Source organism: Vigna angularis, chromosome 3 (genome assembly GCF_016808095.1).
Source record: "Vigna angularis cultivar LongXiaoDou No.4 chromosome 3, ASM1680809v1, whole genome shotgun sequence".
Classification (NCBI taxonomy): Eukaryota; Viridiplantae; Streptophyta; class Magnoliopsida; order Fabales; family Fabaceae; genus Vigna; species Vigna angularis.
Genome location: NC_068972.1, coordinates 4,877,495 through 4,900,675, shown reverse-complemented (window position 1 = coordinate 4,900,675; position 23,181 = coordinate 4,877,495). Strand labels below are relative to the sequence as shown.

General features: G+C 32.6%; 3 protein-coding genes across 3 annotated transcripts; 1 reads left to right on the top strand and 2 right to left on the bottom strand.

Moving 5' to 3' along the window:
• The first annotated feature begins 208 nt into the window (after positions 1 to 208).
• LOC108325802 (primary amine oxidase 1) lies at positions 209 to 3,862 on the top strand. Its single transcript, XM_017558882.2, is given in 5 exon segments — positions 209 to 807; positions 1,895 to 2,490; positions 2,581 to 2,694; positions 2,882 to 3,420; positions 3,544 to 3,862. Coding segments are annotated over 5 exon segments (1,992 nt in total). The 5' UTR covers positions 209 to 218; the 3' UTR covers positions 3,698 to 3,862.
• Positions 3,863 to 10,787: 6,925 nt separating this feature from the next.
• LOC108325121 (amine oxidase [copper-containing] alpha 2, peroxisomal) lies at positions 10,788 to 13,767 on the bottom strand. The gene is made up of 5 exons (XM_017558132.2): positions 12,970 to 13,767; positions 11,962 to 12,346; positions 11,764 to 11,877; positions 11,131 to 11,669; positions 10,788 to 11,045 (listed from the first exon to the last, which is right to left on the bottom strand). The coding sequence occupies exons 1-5, from the start codon at positions 13,740 to 13,742 to the stop codon at positions 10,892 to 10,894; spliced, it is 1,965 nt and encodes a 654-aa protein (XP_017413621.1). The 5' UTR covers positions 13,743 to 13,767; the 3' UTR covers positions 10,788 to 10,891.
• A 2,509-nt stretch (positions 13,768 to 16,276) lies between these two features.
• On the bottom strand, positions 16,277 to 21,290 carry LOC108325192 (amine oxidase [copper-containing] alpha 2, peroxisomal). The gene is made up of 5 exons (XM_017558214.2): positions 20,433 to 21,290; positions 17,855 to 18,239; positions 17,669 to 17,782; positions 16,715 to 17,253; positions 16,277 to 16,615 (listed from the first exon to the last, which is right to left on the bottom strand). Exons 1-5 carry the CDS (start codon positions 21,239 to 21,241, stop codon positions 16,429 to 16,431), a joined length of 2,034 nt encoding a protein of 677 aa, XP_017413703.1. The 5' UTR covers positions 21,242 to 21,290; the 3' UTR covers positions 16,277 to 16,428.
• Between the last annotated feature and the right edge of the window lie 1,891 nt (positions 21,291 to 23,181).

The window sequence follows — 23,181 nt, the reverse complement described above, 5'->3', positions numbered from 1 at the left end:
TGTCTTTCAAATTTAAATAAAACAATTCAATACTTCAATGTAAAGAAATACAGCTTTTCATAAAACAATTGAACTCTTGGTATTTTGAAATTTCACATGAATAAAATAGGATACTTCAAAATTCATGATTACCATGGGACATAAAATATGGTAGTATAAATGTAACATGGCAGTCGCATGATATATTATATACCCAAACGAACAGTACTGTGAACAACATGATCATGAGATCAAGGTTTGATAAAGCGGTTTCCATAATTGTTCAAAGTCTCGTTGTAGTAATTTTTCTGAGATTCAATTCCATTAATAGTTTGCCTCACCCTTTAGACCCTCTCTCCCCTGCTGAGATCAACAAAACAAGGGATATAGTTCAAGGGTCTTACCTTGGTGCTATTCCTAACCTGACCTATCATTTCGTGGATGTGGAAGAACCAGACAAGAAACACGTCATAGAGTGGCTATCTTCAAATACAAAAGACATATCTATCATTCCTCGCCAAGCCAAGGTAGTTGTTCGAGCCAAGGGTGACACACACGAGCTTGTAGTGGACTTAAACAAAAGTTCTATTGTATCGGATAAAATCTACACTGGTCATGGATACCCTCCTTTCACATTCAATGAGCTTTTCCTAGCCAGCAAATTGCCTCTTACGTACTCCAAATTCAAACACTCCATAACCAAAAGGGGCTTGAATTTGTCTGAAGTTTCTTGTGTACCATTTACCGTAGGTTGGTTTGGAGAACAAACAACAAAGAGAGCCCTCAAAGTGTCATGTTTCTATAGGCATAAACTCACTTTCTAATATGGTATCAGAGCCATGGTTAGAGCCTATCCTAGCGAGTTCTAAGTGGGCATTCTATTCTTCTCTTCCACCCGCAATCGGGCCGCTATCGGACCACCCAATTTCTACTATCACGCACGAGATGTCTATACCTCGGCGTGAAGGGGGTGTGTTGGAAGTCCCACATCGACTAGAGATAAGGCCAAATGATAATATATAATTGAGGTGCAAACCTCACCTTACAAGCCGGTTTTGTGGGGATGAGTTAGGCATAAACTCACTTTCTAATATGGTATCAGAACCAGGTCAGAGCCTATCCTAGCGAGTTCTAAGTGGGCATTCTATTCTTCTATTCCACCCGCTATCGGGCCGTTATCGGACCACCCAATTTCTACTATCACGCACGAGATGTCTATACCTCGGCGTGAAGGGGGTGTGTTGGAAGTCCCACATCGACTAGAGATAAGGCCAAATTATAATATATAAATGAGGTGCAAACCTCACCTTACAAGCCGGTTTTGTGGGGATGAGTTAGGCATAAACTCACTTTCTAATAAATAAACTCACTTTCTAATATGGTATCAGAGCCAGGTCAGAGCCTATCCTAGCGAGTTCTAAGTGGGCATTCTATTCTTCTATTCCACCCGCTATCGGGCCGTTATCGGACCACCCAATTTCTACTATCACGCACGAGATGTCTATACCTCGGCGTGAAGGGGGTGTGTTGGAAGTCCCACATCGACTAGAGATAAGGCCAAATGATAATATATAAGTGAGGTGCAAACCTCACCTTACAAGCCGGTTTTGTGGGGATGAGTTAGGCATAAACTCACTTTCTAATATGGTATCAGAGCCATGGTTAGAGCCTATCCTAGCGAGTTCTAAGTGGGCATTCTATTCTTCTCTTCCACCCGCAATCGGGCCGCTATCGGACCACCCAATTTCTACTATCACGCACGAGATGTCTATACCTCGGCGTGAAGGGGGTGTGTTGGAAGTCCCACATCGACTAGAGATAAGGCCAAATGATAATATATAAGTGAGGTGCAAACCTCATCCTACAAGCCGGTTTTGTGGGGTTGAGTTAGGCTTAAAACCCACTACTAACACAGTTAATGTGTGGGCAAGGCCTATTGAGGGAATCACGGTACTAGTTGATGTTGATTCAATGAAGATTACTGCGTACAATGACAGGTACATTGCCACTTTGCCTAAGGCTGAAGGTACAGATTTTCAATCTTCAAGCAGCAACAGCAGGCCGAAAACGTCTGCTTCGTGTAATGTGTCAGATGTTGGGTTCACCGTGGATGGCCATGAGGTGAAATGGGCTAATTGGGTTTTTCATGTTGGGTTCAATGCTCGGGCGGGAATGATCATATCAACTGCTTCTGTATTTGATTCCAAAACTAACAAGTATAGAAGAGTTCTATATAGGGGCCATGTGTCTGAGACATTTGTTCCTTACATGGATCCTGCAGAGGAATGGTATTTCAGGACTTTCATGGATGCTGGGGAATTTGGCTTTGGACGTGCAGCAGATACCTTGCAACCGAGGATTGATTGCCCGAGCAACGCAGTGTACATGGATGGGTACATGACAGGGCCTATAGCAGAGGTGCAACAGGTTCCCAGGGCTATTTGCATTTTTGAGAGGAATTCTGGCAATGTGGCTTGGAGGCACATGGAAGTCAACAACCCCCAAAAAGTGGTAAATTGTTATACTGTATATTGTAGAAGCTTTGATTGAATGTGATTTCTTCTGTTTGATGTGAATTCACTTTGTTTTGCTTTTGTGCAGATAAGAAATGGAGAACCTGAAATTAGTTTGGTAGTCAGAATGGTTGCTACTGTGGGGAACTATGATTATGTTCTTGACTGGGAATTCTTAAGAAGTGGCAGTATAAAAGTTGGGGTAAGATTCTTCTTACAACTTTCTGACTAGATTCATGATATGGTTGAAAGAGTTGAATTCTGTGATTGTGGATTAGTCAGTATTACAACACACACACACATATGACAAGTAAAGAAAATGCATAATTTAGTGAAACAAAAGGAAACTTACGTTGAAAGAGTTTATTGGGTATGTGTTACATGCATAGGTGGATCTGACAGGCATAATGGAGATGAAAGCAGTAGCCTATAGAGAGAAAAATGAGATAGAAGAAAGGGTGTTTGGAAGATTGGTGGCAGAAAACACTATAGCCAACTACCATGATCACCACATAACCTACTATCTAGACCTTGACATTGATGATAATAGGAACTCTTTCATCAATGCTAAGTTGCAAAGGGCAAGAGCAACTGGGTTTGGAACACCCAGAAAGAGTTACTGGACAGTTGTCGGAGAAATTGCCAAGAGGGAAGCCGAGGGTAGAATTCGGCTGGGCTTGGAGCCAGCTGAACTGTTAATAGTAAACCCCAACAAAAGGACAAAGTTAGGGAATGAAGTGGGTTACCGGCTGATCACCTCACAGCCAGTTACTTCTCTGATGTCTGATGACGATTACCCTCAAATAAGAGCGTCTTACACTAAATATGACTTGTGGGTCACTCCCTATAACAGGTCAGAGAGATGGGCTGGAGGGTTTTATGCTGACAGGAGCCGTGGAGATGACGGCTTAGCCGTTTGGAGCCAAAGGTAATTTTTTTTATTGCTTATAATGTATTTTAGTTGTTTAAATTAATTGCAGTTTAATGTGTCTATATATATATAACTACATTATAAATTTTGATTTAACCTTGTTGATCATGATGGATACAGGAATAGAGAGATTGAAAATAGAGACATAGTGCTATGGCACACAATAGGGATCCATCATGTTCCTTATCAGGAAGATTTTCCAGCAATGCCAGCAATTCATGGTGGATTTGAGCTGAGGCCAGCTAACTTTTTTGAAAGCAGTCCATTGCTTTGAATAAAAGTATGAACTGATAGAAGCATGTTCAGCTGATTAACCAAACTAATAGCCATGCATTACTCCTAAACAAAAATAACATGAAAGGGGTACAAATAAAGTAGCTATTGTTCTTTTACTATTGTAACCTGCAAGCATGATATTATTGAATAAATTTTAAGTCAAATCAAGTGTAATTTTCCTATACTAAGTTAAACAATTAAAAACTTCGAGTTTGTGAGAATTAAAAAAAATATACACTTCAAAATATAATACATGTAACATTCCTTTTTTATTTATATTTAAATTATTTTTAAAACTATTTCTTTTTATATATTATAACGAAAAATAATTAAGTACTCTCAAAGCACCATTTTTGTGACACCCGGGCACGGAGACGAGGGCGGGGAGTGACGCCGGTGCAAGAAGCATGGTGCAGGGGGCACGGACAAGGAGCGGCTCCTGGCAGCTTCGGGTGGAAGGGGTACATGGATGAATCGAACATACACCGGAATGAGAGGGATTTGGAGACTGTATAGGTATGGGACTATACGGTTGAAGGATAACTTAAAGGAATTGATTTGACTACTCATATCACCAAAATGCATTTGCTTTTCGGTAGCCTGACTCATAAGAACTCCATGGTTAAGCGTGCTTAGCTTGGAGCAATTCTGGGATGGGTGACCTTCTGGGAAGTTTTCCCAGAAAGTGTGCGAGTGAGGACAAAAACACACTGGAAAGCCTGGTGGTGATCTGTGGGGGCAGTCGATGGTCCCTGTGAGTTGCCGGGGCGTTACAGATGGTATCAGAGCCTAGCCTCTCCCAGTACGGTGTGGTTCGAGGACGAACCAGAGCAAAAGCTGGTGGGCATATGACACCCGGGCACGGAGACGAGGGCGGGGAGTGACGCCGGTGCAAGAGGCATGGTGCAGGGGGCACAGACAAGGAGCGGCTCCTGGCAGCTTCGGGTGGAAGGGGTACATGGATGAATCGAACATACACCGGAATGAGAGGGATTTGGAGACTGTATAGGTATGAGACTATACAGTTGAAGGATAGCTTAAAAGGAATTGATTTGACTACTCATATCACCAAAATGCATTTGCTTTTCGGTAGCCTGACTCATAAGAACTCCATGGTTAAGCGTGCTTAGCCTGGAGTAATTCTGGGATGGGTGACCTTTCGGGATGTTTTCCCAGAAAGTGTGCGAGTGAGGACAAAGCACACTGGAAAGCCTGGTGGTGATCTGTGGGGGCAGTCGATGGTCCCTGTGAGTTGCCGGGGCGTTAGCCTAACCTCTCCCAGTACGGTGTGGTTCGAGGACGAACCAGACGGAAGCTGGTGGGCATGTGACACCCGGGCACGGAGACGAGGGCGGGGAGTGACGCCGGTGCAAGAAGCATGGTGCAGGGGGCACGGACAAGGAGCGGCTCCTGGCAGCTTCGGGTGGAAGGGGTACATGGATGAATCGAACATACACCGGAATGAGAGGGATTTGGAGACTGTATAGGTATGGGACTATACGGTTGAAGGATAGCTTAAAGGAATTGATTTGACTACTCATATCACCAAAATGCATTTGCTTTTTCTGGGATGGGTGACCTTCCGGGAAGTTTTCCCAAAAAGTTTGCGAGTGAGGACAAAAACACACTGGAAAGCCTGGTGGTGATCTGTGGGGGAAGTCGATGGTCCCTGTGAGTTGCCGGGGCGTTACAATTTTTGTTTGAGATATTGATAGTACTATCAAAATAGGTTGTAATAAGCAGTTTTGAGAAAAATGTAATTTTTTATACGGGTTAGTTTTCAATCCGGCTCACTTAGAACCCGGCTCACCGAATTGAACCTGTGGTGAGCCGGATTGGCTCACCAACCCACCTAATTTAATTTAATTATTTATTATTTTGTGTTTCAATATTACTAGTTAACATTTTTTTATTATATTATAGATGGTGATAAAGAAGAAGATTTTTCAAGAGAAAAAACATTATAGATTTATCTATTCAATATAAATGGACAAGTGATACAAAAATTATCAATATTAAAACTTATTTGTACATGTTTTTGTATGATACTTTTTTTTAATTGTCTTTGGAGTTTAACATCGTTTTAGTATGACGTTTATTTAGATTTGAATTAAAAAAATTGTAATTTTTTTATTTTTAAAAAAACTTATAATTAAATGAGCCAGTGAGCCAATCCGTGGTGGGTCGGGTCGGATTCAAATTTTTTCAGCTCGCTAATAAGTGAGCCGGGTTGGATTGACTCACTAAGTGACTAACCCGTGTCAAGCCAGGTTACCCATTTTGACAACTCTATATATGAAGAAAACTCAATTTATGATTTGCTTTTATTTTTCGAAATAAAACTCCGACAATGATAACAATAATCAAGTTATGCAGTAGTGTTTCAATCTTAATTATATATTCGCAATAAGCTCAGAAAAAAAATAATTTATAATTTAAGTAATAACAACTAAGCTCTTATGTCGATTCCTTGTCACATAACTTTTGTTTTTTAAGTAAAAATTATATATATATATATATATATATATATATATATATATATATATATATATATATATATATATATATATATATATATATATATATATATATATATATATATATATATGTATGTATGGATTTGCTAACTTGTATATGTTCTTTTTTCAGTTGGTACATTTTAGCAATGTGTATCGAGTTTTAGTAGACAAAAATACCCTCATATATTATGGATTCTAAGTTTTAAGATCAAAGATGTTTGAATAATTTTCATTCTCAAAACTAAAAAAAAAAACAAGAAACCCCCAAAACCTTACTCACCTCCCTCATTCCTCTGAACACTTTCTCTTTCAACCCTCTCACTTTAACATTTTCTCCGTCATCCCTACTGTAGCCCCAACTCAAAAAAATCAGAAACACTCACTGTTAAACAATTTGCCTTGTGAAGATTTGAGTCATTGACATATTTGCCTTCAAGCAAAGGTTCATTCAAGATCTCTTCAATTTCATCATCTTCACTAACATCTCTAATTTCATCATATGCGCATATTGAATCATCATCTCTAAAAAAACCCTTCAGGCCAGGCCAATTACCAATTCCTTCTAATGTTATTATGCTTGTGAAAATTAGATAAGACAAATATTATAGGTTGATGCTAATGTGTTTTCGTGAGGGGTTCCTTGTTTGTTTTTTTTAGTTTTGAAATTATTGTAGACTTTAGTTTTTACAAATTTAATAACAAGCAGAAGGGAAAAGATATAACATAGCCCTCGAATCAAAAATCAACATCAAAATCATCCATTATTTTGTTATTAAAGTGGAAAACAAATTATAGAGCAAGAGCAAAAAATTGCGGTGTCGCGGGTTAGTGTGTGGCTGAGAGAGAAGATGGAAATGAGAGAAAAACAAATTGGATAAGTGAGGAAGATGGATTGGAGTTAGGTCAATATTTCAAATTTTTTTCAGTTGGGACTACTGTAGAGATGATAAAGAGAAGGTTAGAGTGAGAGAGATGAAAGAAAAAAGGGTTTAGAGGTTTTTTTTTAGTCTTGAGAATGAAAATTATTTAAATACCTTTAATCTTAAAACTTAGAATCGCTAATATACGAGGATATTTTTGTTTAGGCTTAAATGCTTACTTCGTCCCCATGTTAAGAGGTGAATTTCTGTTTAGTACCCGATTTTAAAAATGTAGACATTGGGTCTCAAAATTGTATGAACTGAGTCCCTTCCGTTAAATGGACAGAAACAGAGTTAACTATCAGCTGACGTGGCGAAGGAATCTTCATTTTTTCTTCTGCTTTTCCTGAAATGCCCCCAACTTTTTCTCTCTTTTTTAATCTTTTTTATATCATTGGAGGCACCTAGTTGAAACATGACCATCTTTTCTGGTTATATATCTTCATTTTCCACTATCTCTGACACACTCAAAATCTTCCTTCAGCTTCTTGAACATCTCAAGCACATGCTCCTTCTCCATCTTCTTCCTCATAAGAAACTATTTCTAAATCAGTATTTATATATTAAAATTTAGATAATTTTTTATTCTTAAATTCTTTAATTTTTATAAGTGACAAATCTATATAATTTTTAAATAATATTAATATCAATGTAAAGATATATACCATTAAATCTATTTTAATAAAATAGAAACCCAATTAAATGAAAACCAAAATTAAAATCAAAATGAATCACGCATCTAAATAAAAACATCAAATTATTAATTAAAGTTAAATAGTTACTGTTCTATGCTAGATTTAGTAGTACATGAAAAATGAAATTGTTTTAACACTTCCTAACAGGCTACAATTTCATTTTAAGTTAACAACAAATACTCCAGCTAAGTTTATTATACACTAAAAAAAGGCACATTCTTATAGAATTTTAAAATGCAAAACTGATTTGATTAGTTTTATATTATAAAATACATACATGTTTGTATTATAATATAATTAAGAAAATGTATTTTTGTCCGAATTTCAATTATTTATATTTTTTAATTTTAATAATTGCAACAAACACACAAAAAAAGAATTTCTTTTAAAAAAAACAGTAACAAATAAGTTTCACGATTTCTTTTTCACTTTTTTTCTGTTTCTTTTTATTTACAGAGGAACATTGTTTTCAAATAAAAAATTAGCATGTTGAAAATTTAATAACAATATAACAGTATATTTTCAACCGCTGTATGTCAAACCCAAATCCTCTTCAACTTTCTGCTCTCAATCAAATAAAACTTCACCATCTCGGAGAACTCTCTCCTCTTCCGATCACACCCTCTTCTAATGTCACCAAAAATAATTTCTCTTTTCTATTTGAGGAACCAAATCTCACCTCATCTGAATCAAACTCCATTTGTTCCCAATCTTCAACTTCTCACTCATCTGCAACAATGGACCATTTTTTCTCTGACTTTCTCGACTTCCCAGCTACTTCCACGGAACACCAGTTCTCTCGTTTCAAAATCGAGTCCAAACCTCAAATAAGATCACCACACTCCGAATCCAGACCCTCAAACATCAACCTCAGATTTCACGTTTCCGAACACACATGCCCCAGCGTCGTGGCTGGGGTCGAATTGGAGGAGGGAGACGGCGCCGGAGCCGGGAAGAAGGGGTTGCAAGCCTTCAACGGCGAGCCACAGAGATCTACGTTTCCTACGGGCGTTGTGTTCTAAGAAGAGGCCAGTGAGGTGGGTTAAGTTGTTGACGAAGAAAGGGATTTGACCGGTGAAGTTGTTGGAGGATAACCCAGGCGAGTGAGACGAGCAAGGCAAGTGAGACGAGCGAGGGAACTCACCGGAGAAGTGGTTATTCTGAAGGAAGAGGTTGCGGAGGAAGGAGAGAGAGAAAAAATAAATATTTAATAAAAATGTAGGAAAGAGAAAAAAAGCCGAAGGCATTCAGGAAAAAGCAGAGAAGAGAGAAAAAAGAAGTGAAGATTCTTTCGTCACCTCAGCTAGGAGTTAACCTCAGCTAGGAGTTAACTTGTGTCCATTTCACAGAAATAAGCATTTAAGCCTTTTGTTTACCAAAACCTAATACACTTTACTAAAAATATACCAACTAAAAAAGAGTTTACATATTTAACAAACCCATATATATATATATATATATATATATATATATATATATATATATATATATATATATATATATATATATATATATATATATATATATATATATATATATATATATATATATATATATATATATATATATATATATATATATATATATATATTTTGTGGCATAATCATGACTAAATATATTAGATACGAGAAACTGAAAAAATAAAATAGATTTTATTTTGAATTGTAATTTATTAAATACAAATATTTATTAAATAAGATTGTATATAGATTATAAACAAAGTCAAATTACATTACATAAAATAAAATGCTGAAGATTTTACTTTGGAAGTTTATTTTATGATATTAAATTAAGTTTAATGTTGTTTTTCAATACTTATTTTGATTCGTCAACAATTTAATTAAAAAAAAAAATCAATCTAGCCTCTTTCATTTAACAAAAATTCAATTCGTTTTTTAATAATTTTTTTTATAAATAGATATCAATATAAATTAGTCAAAATGTAGTGTAAATCCAAACAATTCTTATAACAGTTTAATTCAAAGTTTATACATGAATATTTTTTTTATTACTTGTAAATAATTCTACAGATAGTTATATTAAAGCATAATTATCTTTTTATAATTGTATTAACCTAGAATTTTTTTTTACTTAAATTAAATATCATTATAAAAAAATAAACGAGTAATAATATCAATGGTCAATGCTTTTAGTTTACTATTTATTCACATTATTTATAATGAATTTTTACCTACGACATCTACAGGTGGTCCAAATAACTCTTAATGTTAACTTAATTGTTGATTAACTATGCTGATTAGATTTAGATAACTTATTGTGGTTTGATTAGTTATGTAAGTATTATTTACTTTGTCTCTTACTCATCTATCTAATATTATTTTCTTTGTCTGATACTACTTGGCTTCAATTAATTTAATGTACTAACGAAGTTTGATGTTAATTTATTTTTTCTTAACTTATAAGATGAAATAATATATTTTAAATTTGAGTAATGTATCTTAACACACTTTTACATTCATTTGATACAGAATATAAAGATAAAATGATAATAAAAATATAAATTTTTGTATTTTTTTTAAGAAATAAAAAAGTAAAAAATACGTAAGAGTAACGTAAAATGAATATAAAATTTTTAAGTACGTTATATTCTTTAAATTTAGGAGAAAAATAAATCTTCTCCTGAAATCATATTCTTCTATGCTACATTTCTTTTCTCATCGGGTATATTTTTCAAATAATATACTAGGTAATAAATACACAGTTTTTCTTTTTATTGTATTTATTTTAAAATATATATTATAGAATATTCATTAACTTAAATAGTATATATACTTTTTTTCTTATACCATGACATGTTACGTTAATAAACGGATTAATTGGTCCTAATTTTTCATATTACGTTAATTAAGTTGAATTGAAGTTAAAATAGATGACTCAGTGATATTGATGTGAAAGCAATCTAAGCATAGAGCATAGAAAGTGAAACAGTTGGATTTTAAAAAAACAGTACCATTTTATTCAGTGATTTGAGTAAAATGCAGAGGAGCTAATGTTAAAAAGTGCAGTAAGGAAAATGAGCAGGGTGGTATTATTTTGCTTAGAGGACCGGATTGCTCTCGAAGAAATTGGTTGGTCTCATCTCAAAGTAACCACTCAAATTTGGCATAACTGGAAAGTCTTCTTGGCGAGGAACGTGACGAAATCCCATTGTGTACCACAACACTATGTCTCTGTTCTCAATATTCCTATTCCTGCAAATTAATTCACCACACCAAACATTCATCATTTCTCCTACCAAAACTATAAACTAAAATTATTTACAACTAAAGAACTCACCTTTGACTCCAAACAGCCAAAGTATCATCACCTCGACTACGATCAACATATAACCCTGCTACCCATTTCTCAGATTTGTTGTACGGTGTCACCCAAACATCATAATTGGTGAAAGCACCTCTAATTTGTGGGAAATCATCACCGACCAATAGTGGCTGTGCCATTGGGCCAGGAAGCAAGCGATACCCGATTTTATTTCCTTGTTTCGTCTTTTTATTTGGATTTACCACAAGTAATTCTGAAGGCTTTAAACCCAGCTTGATTCTCGCATCAGCCTCTGTTTTGGCCGTTTCACTTACAACTGTCCAATAACTTTTTCTTGGTATGTTACGATCTTTCACTCTCACTGTCTCGAAATTGGACTTCACAAAGGAGTTGGCTACACCATCAACGTCCATGTCCAGAGAATACGTCAAGAAGTGATCATGGTTAACACCAATGGTATTATCTGCTACCAATGTGCCGTATATATCCTTTTTTATTTCCTCTGTGTCGGTATAATTCGTTGCTTTAAGTGCTAATATCCCAGTAAGTCCAACCTATTTTAAATGTAAATTATAAATTGTGATTTTGAATATATGGATATAAATTAGTCTAATTCAGTCTCAATTTTTTTGTTGTAGGCAATCATACCACAGCTTTTATGCTGCCACTTGGCGTAAATTCCCAATCAGTGATATAGTCGTAGTTGGCCAAAGTTGAAACTGTTCTCACCACTAAGGTTTTGTCTGACCTAGTCTCCGTTATCTACCAGAAAGAAGAGAAGGAATGTTTATGAAATAAAATTAAAGGAAAAGGGAAGAAGAACAAAGATATTTTAAAAGAAGGTACCAGTTCATTTGGGATTGCAGCCTCTGTGTGACGCCACATTATGTCACCAGCATCTTTTTCAAATATGCAGAAGGCATTGGGTATCTCTACAGGGGTTCCATCTGAACTGGCATAGTATGCATCTATGAATGACGCATCGGAAGGGCAATCGATGAAAGGTTGCAATGAAGACATAAACTGTCCAAGGCCGTATTCGCCAGAGTCAAAGAATGTCTTGTAATACCATTCCTCAGTTGGGTCTTGGTATGGCACAAACAACTCTGATACGAATCCTTTGTATAGTACTGGACGATGTTTTTGCTTTTGGACATCATAATACGATGCTAGAGAAATTATTGGGCCAGCCCGACTATCATATCCTACATGAAAATTCCAACGGCCCCAACTGTGTGCAGAAAATGGTCTATCAAAAAGCTACGTTTAAATAAAATGTGCAAAGAACACGCTTCCTAACTTAAAACTTATGTTTCAGATCAATGTTTGCACGTACCTCTTTTTGAATAAATTTCTTACTTTATAAGTTAATATTGAATTGAAAATTCTTTAAAAAATCATTCATTTTTGTAAGAAATATCTTAAATTATTTTTAAAATATCACGTTAAATAGTAGCCAGTATAACTTTTTTTTTTAAAAAAAAGAGTAGTGTACTGAGCTTAAAGGCACCGTTTTAACGTGTATTTTATTAGACTTTGAAAAGTAAAAATATTGTAAATGAAAAAAAAATGTTGGTATATTCATTTTTAATAATAAAAATGATATTTTTATCTTTCCAAATATACCTTGTTGACATGGGGCTGGAACCATATAAATAAAAATAAATAATTATTTTTTAAAACAGATTTACGAAAGTCAGATAGTGCACGGATTAATAATAGAAAAATGTTTAAAATTAATCAGTGTTACTAAATTTAAACCTAAGCTTCATCATCAATAACAATATTATTCATACATAATGATAGAAAGAAAAACAAACAGAAATTGAAAAGAGATTATGTTATTGATTGTACCTTACAGAGTGACCATCAATGGTGAATCCAGGTCCATGATCTTGTTTGGGCTTTGGAGCAGAGGGTGGTTTCAGCTTGGAGGCTCTGTACTCAGTGCCCTCTGCCTTTGGCAGTGCAACCACATATCGATCATTATAACCTACAATTTTCATATCGTCAAAGTCAACGAACATTTCCACCCCTTCCACGGGCCTCGCATGGAAATTAACAGTCCCATTTCTGTAATGGCACTTAATCTTCACAATCCTACTGGTCTTGGCTTCTCCAAACCACCCCAAAGTAAAGGCAATACACTGCACCTGAGACAAGTCATGGAGACCTCTCTTCCTCAGAGACTTCTTAAACGGTTCGTAACTTAGTGGTAACTGTGTTGCCTCCTCTATTTCGCCTAAGGTCAGTGTAGGGTAGCCATTTCCTTGGTAGACTTTGGTTGAGACGATGGAACGTTTGGACAAGTCCACTATGATTTCGTGGGACTGCTTTTGGGACCTCACTATGACAAAGGCTCGACGAGGTGGTGGAGAAGATGGTTTGGGTTTAGCTTTGGGGTTTGAGGATTGCCATGAAAGGATTTTGACCTTGTCGGGTTCTTCCAAACCTACGTAGTTGAAAGTGGGTTTGTGATTGGTTGGGTATTCCTTTTGGACTATGGTTTGAACACGGCTGATCTCAGAAGGGGTAAGAGGGTCAAATCCGAGAGGATCACTGCATTCTGCAAAGCTCCAAAATAGCACCACAATTGATAACAATGTCACCTTCATGGTTGCATCCATTGTTATATTGTGATCAAACTCTAGGACACAGTTTGCTCTTTATATAGTGTAATGCATAATGGAGAAAAGGTATAGGGTGTAACGATTGACAAATCAAATCAGAAATTAATTTCATGGTAGGGAGTTAATATGAAAGATATAAAAGAGGAAGGATGATTTGAGACTTCATCAACCACTTGATAATCCACAATTAACTACTTGATAATTGATAATCCACAATTAACCACCTGATAATCCATACCTAGAGGTAACATGATCATTGAAAAAATAAATTTTTGTATTTGAAAAAAAAAAGAATTGAACTTAAGATAAGTGTAAATAAAAACAAGCAGTATATAGTATGAATGAAGCTGTTATTATTATTATTATTATTAACTTGGGAAATACATTTTATAAAATAACAAAATAATGTTAAATTTAATTTTAATTTTAATTTCTAATTTGTAATTTTAGTTTTTTTATCCTCAAACATATAATTTTTTAATTAATTATTTAAATTAATTTTATGTTACCTGCAATTTATACTTGTTAATAAAGACAAGATAATGTTACTTAGTATGAATTTTAACATTTCAACTATGATCATATCCTAAAAGTCAACAATAATTTGTAATCATGAAAAACTTATTAAAAAGAAAATTAATATAAATTATTTTTAATAATATATAAAATTCACAATAAAGGATATTCATTTCAAAAATATAAATCGAAATATAGTAGGGAAAAAAATAAAAATAAAATAATAAAATCATAAAAAAATGGTCTATATGAATTAAAAAAGTAACATCTTTTTTAAATAATTTATATTATAAATATTTTAAATGTTTCCTTTTATATAATTAAATTTCTTATTGCAACATAACGTCGTTATAATGGATAATTTATTTAATTATTTTAATTTTCATAATGAATAAAATTACAATATATTTATATAGGTGTAATTATCAATTATTTTTAAAGAACATATAATTTTAAATAAATTTAGAAAATATGTTTTCACAATTCTTTGTGTACATATACTTTGAAAAAAAAAATTAAGTAATGAGCAACTAGTGAACTCCATTTTTGTTTTCCCTTTCAAGTGAGGGCAATTCCCATTATAGTATAATAAGGTCCTTGGAATTTATTCTTATTGCTTTCAACTGGGGGCATTTCTTTTCTAATTTAATTTGGGACCAATAATTTTTAATTAATGTACTTCTTTCCTTTTTAAATTGTAGAATTTTAGAACAGTTTTGAATTTGACGTTCATCCAAGTTGATCAACAAGGAGAAGAGGGTGCATGTAATTTTATTTTAAGTATTTTTTTTATCTCAAAAAGGTAATATTGAAGGGCTATTGCGTTAATCCTCAGCTAGAATGTCCTTATATAGTTGTTAATTCTATTTAATTTTATATTTTAATTCTCAAAAAAATAAATAAATAAACATCCCTACCCTTATAATCCTCCCCACAAGAGAACTCCCTCTTATAATAAAAGTAAAAAGTGTGAAGTAATATACTTATTGGTTCATATCTTAAAAGCCACAGTTATGATTAAAAGAAAGTACTTAAATGATAGCATGTGTATGCTTAACTATACTTTCTTTCAAACCGGGCAATTGACTTTAAAGCAATATAAACACTTGTTTATCACTTTCAACTAAGACAGCAATTCTCTAGTAATTCATTTCGTGCTGTTTTCCCTTGCACGTTATTACTAGCATTTATGTTTTGAAATTTTAGGATTTAAGAATGATTTTGAATTTCATACTCGTATACCAATTGTAAAATACAAGGAATATTAATGAACCACCTAATCTTATTAAATCATACTTTTTGTGTTTTGGACATTATAATCCTTCTATATTTTTTTTATTCTAAGGAGAAAGTTAGGATAAAACTAACATGTTAACCTTATCGGTTTTATAATAATTTCATTGGTGTGGTTAAGTTATTATTTGAATTTGTGATTTTTATGTTTAGGTGTTTTAAATTTTTTTAATTCAATTAAATTATAATATTTGTTAAATAGAGTCAATTTTATCATTTCATTAAATTGACATTTAAATAATTTTAAAGTGTAACATATCAAACTTTGTTTTATCTTGTACTTTAGAAATGTGATTAAATTGACATTAAAATAGTTTGAAAATGTAACATATCAATCTGTTCTTCTACTTTAGAAATGTGATGTGAAATATGATACCTTCAAGTCAGAGTTAACATTAATTTAATAGAAAAATCAAATTAATTCTATTTAATAAATATTAATACTCACGAATAATAAAATCATATACCTAAAAATTAAATTACTAATGAAGTCTTAATATAATAATGATGACAAACACCTTAATCTTAAACAATTTTATTTGTTTTGACCAACTAAAAAATAAAACAATATCATAATTAAATTTAAGATGTTAAAAATTTTAAAAATTATTTTAAAGTAGTCAATAACTATATCTATTTAATAAAAAGAAAAATATTTTGAAAAAAAAATTATAGTAAAAACATTTCCAAACACTGCACAAAAAAACAAGCATAAGTTTAAATGATGTCCACACTAACAAAAATAATATTTGAAAAGGAGTATATTATACATTGATAAAGAACAAACCATGATAAAGTCTTAAGTGGGTACAGGAATGTTTAAAATTTGGTTGAGTGGAATGAAATGGGTACCACTTAGTGTTGAGAAGTGCAGTTAGGCCATTGCAGAGGCTTTGGGTGATCTTGTTTTAAGGACTGGGTTGCTCTCGAAGAAATTCGTTGGCTTTAGTTCAAACCCTCCACTCAATGTCGGCATAACTGGAAAATCTTCTTGGCAAGGAACATGATGAAATCCCATCACGTACCACAACACTATATCCTTCTTCTCAATCTCCCTGTCCCTGCTCGTTCAATTCACAACGTCAAATATGTGCCATTTTCATTCAAAAAAACCTAATTTTTTCGGAAGAAATTGAAGCGTGGTAAGCAACTTAACACACCTGGAACTCCAAACACCAATAGTATCATCACCTCTGCTACGATCCACATATGACCCTGCTGCCCATTTCTCAGATTTGTTGTATGGTGTGACCCATACATCGTAATTGGTGAAGCCACCTCTAATTTGAGGATAATCATCCTGAAGCAAAAGTGGGTGCGCCACAGGACCTGGAAGCAAACGGTACCCAATTTTATTTCCTTGTTTTGTCCTTCTATTAGGATTCACCACTAGTAGCTCTGATGCCTTTAAACCCAGGTTGATTCTCGCATCAGCTTCTGTTTTTGCCGTTTCACTCACAACCGTCCAACGACTCTTCCTTGGTGTGTTTTCATCTTTCACTTTCACTGTCTCTAACGTAGACTTCACAAAGGAGTTGACTTCCCCGTCGATGTCAAGGTCAAGATAATAGGTGAAGAAGTGATCATGGTAGATACCAATGCTATTATCTGCTAGCAGTGTGCCGTATATGTCCTCTTTTATTTCATCTGTGTGGGTGTAAGTCCCTGCCTTAATCCCTAGTATCCCAGTAAGTCCAACCTATTTTTAAAATATAACATATAGTTTGCTCAAAACAGTGGGTAATCACAAGTTTAATGTAAAATATAAATCATGATTTCAATATTTGTCTATTGGTTACTCTATTTTAAACTGCTGATAAGAAACAACTCTGTAATTTGTTTCAGTTTTCTATTTAAAGGACATTAAGGTTCATAGTAATTTTCGCACAAATAATTTTTTTATTTATTTTTAAAAAAAAAGTATGCACTGATATCCTTTTTAAATAAAAAGACAATTTTTTCCCCTAAATCGACGGTTAACAAATAGCTGCTGCCTAAACGTCGCATTGATTGACGACAAAATTGAAGAGACTCCTACGAAAGGAAATGAATACTTCAAATTTCAGACAAGGCGGCGTATAAAACATTTAAAATGAGAGTGCATTGAATCATACCCCAAATTTGATGCTTCCACTTGGCTTAAATTCCCAATCTATAACATAGTCGTAGTTGCCGACAGTTGAAACTATTCTGACCACTAGGCTAACATCTGATCTGACCTCAGTTATCTACCAAAAAGAACAGAATATTTATGAACTGAAAAAGAAAATGAAGGTAGCGAAAAAATAAAGAAAATGTACCACTTCATTTGGGATTGCAATTTCAGTGTGACGCCACATGATATCACCAGCATACTTTTCAAATATGCAGAAGGCATTAGTTATCTTTACGGGAGAACCATCTGAAGCAGCATAGTATGCATCTATGAATGCAGCATTGGGAGGGCAATCGGTGAAAGGTTGTAGTGAAGACATTGACTGTCCAAACCCATATTCACCACAGTCAAAGTATGTCGTGTAATACCATTCCTCAGTTGGGTCTTGGTATGGCACAAACAACTCTGATATGAATCCTCTGTATAGTACCCGACGGCGTTTCTGCTTTTCAACATCAAAAATTGAAGCTAGAGAAATGATTGGACCAGCCTTAATGTCAAATCCTACGTGAAAATCCCAATTGCCCCAACTGATTGCACAAAATGGTTAATGTCATCGTTAATGTTTCTTCAACTTCTTCCTGGTAACCATATAAATAAATAACATACATTTCCGCTTCAAACGCAGAATATTAGAAAATCACGGTGGCCTTTTACATGAATTTTTCTTCGACATTGTATTTATTTTTTTCAAAATTTTGTTATACGAATTGTTGCATCAATATCAAGAATCAAAAGCGTTTTACATATTATCCGTTAAATTGGTTCTTACCTTAGCCAATGGCCAATACTTGAAAGAAAACGGAAAGAAAACGACACCGTTCCTAACGTATCGCACAGGTTGCATCCAATTGATGTGGAAAAAGATTTCATGTAAGTATGTTTTCTGAATCGTGCTTCTCCACATTTTAGTTTTTAAATTTAAATAATAATATAGGTTTTTTAACTCAATTAGGTTTATTTATTTTTCACAAGTCAAAAGAGATTTTGAAATTTCGATATGGATTAATTTTAATTTCGATTTACTAAAATTGTACTCATCAGGTTGAATCTATGATAAGTTATGTTGGTTTACTAGCCCACATAATTATTATTTTGTGTTTTAATATTATTAGTTAACATTCTTTTTTATTATATTGTGAATAAATATAAAAAGATCTTTCAAGAGAAAAAATAGTGTGAATTTATCTGTTCAAGACTCTTATAGATGGATAAATGATATAAAAAATATCAATGTTCGATATTTATTTATTTTGTTTGTTGTGTTTGTTTTTAGATTATATTTAGAGTTTAAAATGATTTTTGATTGTATTGTATTCTTTTGATTTTAAATTGATTATAGAGTTTAACCGTAATTTTGAATTAAAATTTATATAGATTTGAATTACAAAAAAATTATTATTTTTTCTAAAATTAAAAAAAAAATTAATTTAGTGAATTAGTAAACTAATCTATTTAACCTATCAACTTAAGATGGATTAGGTCTCCAATTTTTTTCAAATCATTAATAAATAAATTGGGTTAGATTTATTTATTTCATATGAAATATAAATATGAGATAAAAGTTCTTTGATTTATTTATATGTTAATATGTTAATATTCTTTATACTACAATATCTCAATATGAGATATATCCTTGGTACACTTTCCTATATTAATTTATTTAGTTCCTAAGTTAGCTATGTTGTTATGTTGTTCATGTAGGTGAAAAGTTTTGTATATACTTTTAGCATTGACCAGATTCAATAAGACATAACATTACCAGAAAACTTTATATGTGACATGTTTTGACATAGAAAATACTATTAATTTATCAAAAATATTTAATATAATTGAGTTTAAAAAATTATATTAATTTATTTTTAAAATTAAAAAATGAAATTATATTAAAATTTCACGAATTTAATTCTTAAGTTAAAATTTAAGTTCTAAAAACCTTTTTAACCTATCAGAAATAATCTTGTCACCATTATTCTAATAATATGTCTACAGTTGCCTGTATAAAAGATTAATAATGTAAAATGTTATTATATTATCTTTTGTTCTTTTCATGCTGGTATTCGTTTATCATTAAATGACACACAATCCCGACAAAACGCATATTGTTGGTTAAAATATAGTTAATTGATAATGCCAAAAATTATAATATAGAAATAAAAATGTTTATTTAACAATTTCTTTTAATAATATTTTGACAACATGCATGTAGTGATTTTTAATTGATTTGTTTCAAATATTTTTTTAAAAGCAGATTAATAAAATAATGATAAGAAATATACTAAAAAAGTTATTAATATATTAAAAACCTTTTACATATATAATTTTTTATATTTATTATATATTATTATTATTTATTTTTTACTTTCTTTTTTTCTTTGAAAAATATAAAATTTATTCTTTTATAATTATTTCATCGTTATATTTTGTATTAAATAAATGTGAAAGTGTTATCGTATCATTATTCAAATATTAGGTGCTTTTCATGGTATTAGTTTATTATTGAATCAAACCAGATCCCGACAAAGAACGCATATTTTCTGCCTGCCCACGTTTCAAAATGAGGATGACGTCACTAAGTGTACTAATTATTGGTTAAAAAATAGTTTTTGATAATACCAAAAGTTTTTTCTTTTTCAAAAAATGCACTTGATTGAAATGAATCACGAAGAAGGAAGAAGTGCGTGAAGAAAGGAGGAAAATAAAATCCAAAAAACTAACGGTACCTGACGGAATGGCCTTCAATGGTGAATCCAGGTTCACTGTGTTGCGTGACTGCAACAATTCCCTTAAGCTTTGGACCAGGGGGTGGTTTCAGCTTAGAAGCCCTGTATTCAGTACCCTCTGCTTTTGGCACTGGAATCACGTATCTATCATCGTAGCCTACAATTTTCATCTCATCTAGGTCAACCACTGCAGCCACCCCTTCCAAAGGCCTCGCGTAAAAATTTGCAGTGCCATTCGTGTAGTAACACTTAACCTTCACGTTCCGTTTGCTCTTGGCTTCTCCGAACCATCCAATAGAGAATGAAGCACACAGAACCTGAGACGCGTTCAGACCCCTATTCCTCAAAGACTCCTTAAACGGTTCGTAGCTGAATGGAAGCTGTGACGCCACGGTTTGCTCGCCGAAGGTCTGCATAGGGTACCCGTTTCCTTCGTACACGTTCTTTGAGACGATGGAAGGAGTGGACAAGTCCACTGTGATCTGGTGAGAGTGTTTTTGGAACCGAACTACGACGAAGGCTCGACGAGGTGGTGGAGAAGATGGTTTGATTTTGGGGTTTGAGGATATCCATGAGAGGATTTGGGACTTGTTGGGTTCGTCCAAACCCACGTAGTTGAAGATGAGACTGTGGTTGGTGGTTTTTGAGGTTGGGTATGATTTCTGGACTATGGTTCGGATATGGTTGAGCTCTGAAGGGGTTAGAGGGTCAAGTGGGTGAGGATGGTTGCATTCTACTTCACAGCTCCAAAAGACCAATACAGTGAGGAGTGTCACTTTTGTCGTTGCATTCATGACTCTCCTCCTCATTATCAGTACCCCTTTTTGTTCTTACTAATTTTTCATATAAATCATTGGTTTCCCTTCACTTTATGTAACGTAGCCTTCAATTCATCTTTCTTTTTCTTTTTCTTTTCTTTATATTATCTTAGGAAAATGTTTCCTTAAGAATTTTTTAACAATTTTTTTACGACAATCTATTTTGTTTAGTATGTGATGGTTGATTTCAAATATAGGAATCAATTAAATATAAAACGTAATATAGCAGTGAAAGGTTGTTAAAAAAATTGTTATCATGTCCATTATCTCGAAACTACGTGGAACCTACTAGATTTCTATTTTTATACAAAACCAGTCACTCCACTTTATTTTTTAAACTCTCTATTTTCGTCTTCTTTTCCAAACTTTTCGTCGTACTTTTTTTAAAAAAATATTATTCTTACCCAAAAACAAAAACATGACGAATACAATTGATGGTGAGATAATAAAATAAAAGTAATTCATATTAATTTCAAACCATTGAACCATTAAAGTCAAACAATGTGAAATGTAAAAGTGGGTAATAATAACAATAATTATTTTTACATTTATAAAAATGTTTTTATTTCTTGTTATTTTTAATTTTAAAGTTAAATAAATATTATTATACAGTAACATACTATATAAGAATAATGCAAAAATCAATAATATTTTTTAGTTGGCTTACTTGAATAGTAACGGAATTCTATTTGTTATTTTCAATGCTATGATATGTCGTGAGCCTGCAAACATTTTATTCATATTTAATTGATTGTGATTATCAAAGAATTGAAATTGCGATATATATTTATTTAAATGTAAATATTTAAAAATTAATGTTTAACTAATTAAGTGATTTGATCTCTGTGGATAAAAACTCAACCTTAATAATATCATTTATAAACTCTTAATCTGACTGCAACAACTTGCATAAAGTATCTATTTTATTTATGTGTACATTTTATTTATATTAAAGTAAAATAAAAATATTTGTATTGATCACTTAGCTTGTGTTCACTTTAGAAGATTGATTTGGGGAGAATGAGTGGATGGATTTAAGTTCATTTTAGAAGATTGATTTGGAAAGAATGAGTGGATGGATTTGAGAGTGAATTAGTTGTTGTTTGTTTGAGAGGATTTAGAGATGAACGAGAGTGGATTTGGAAGTAAAGTTTACAAAAATTTGTGTCGAATTTGACTGATGTGATAGATAAAAGAAATTGTTTAATTAATAGAAATTAAAGATTACCAAAATATCCTTAGTAATAAAAATAATATAAAATTGTAGTTATTAATATTATATATAATTTTAAAATAGTATTATAAGAAGATAAAAAAATAAAAATTAATTTTTAACATAAAAAAATTGTATTATTATTATTTTATTATTATTATTATTGTTATTATTATTAATAATATTATTTTATTATATCATTATTTTTATTATATATATTATAAAATATTGATCGAAACAATAACATTGTACTGTGGCTTAAGATTTTCATAAAGTAGAAAAATATTTATGTAAAGTTAATTAAGATTTTCATAAAGTAAAATGATATTTATGTAAAGTTAATTAATAAACACAGTAGATACCTCCAAAACTTCTCTCTTTCTTGAAGATTCATTCTTTCAAATCATCTCTCCCAATTCTTCACAAGCTGAAGTGAAAAATCACTTTTTCCCCCAATTTCTTACAATTTCATCTTCTTCAACAGTACATCAATGAAAGTGAACACACCTTAGTATTGTATGAACAGTAATTCAACGGAAGTGAACACACCTTAGTATTGTATGGTGTACAACAATTTTGCCTAAAATATTAAATAATGATTCAATATTAAAAAAACATTAGATGAGATTTTAGTGCAGTATGGAGAGACCTACCAAAAAAAATAGTGTAAGATCTCAAAACAAGATTTATAATTTACATCATTAGAAAAAGAAATCAT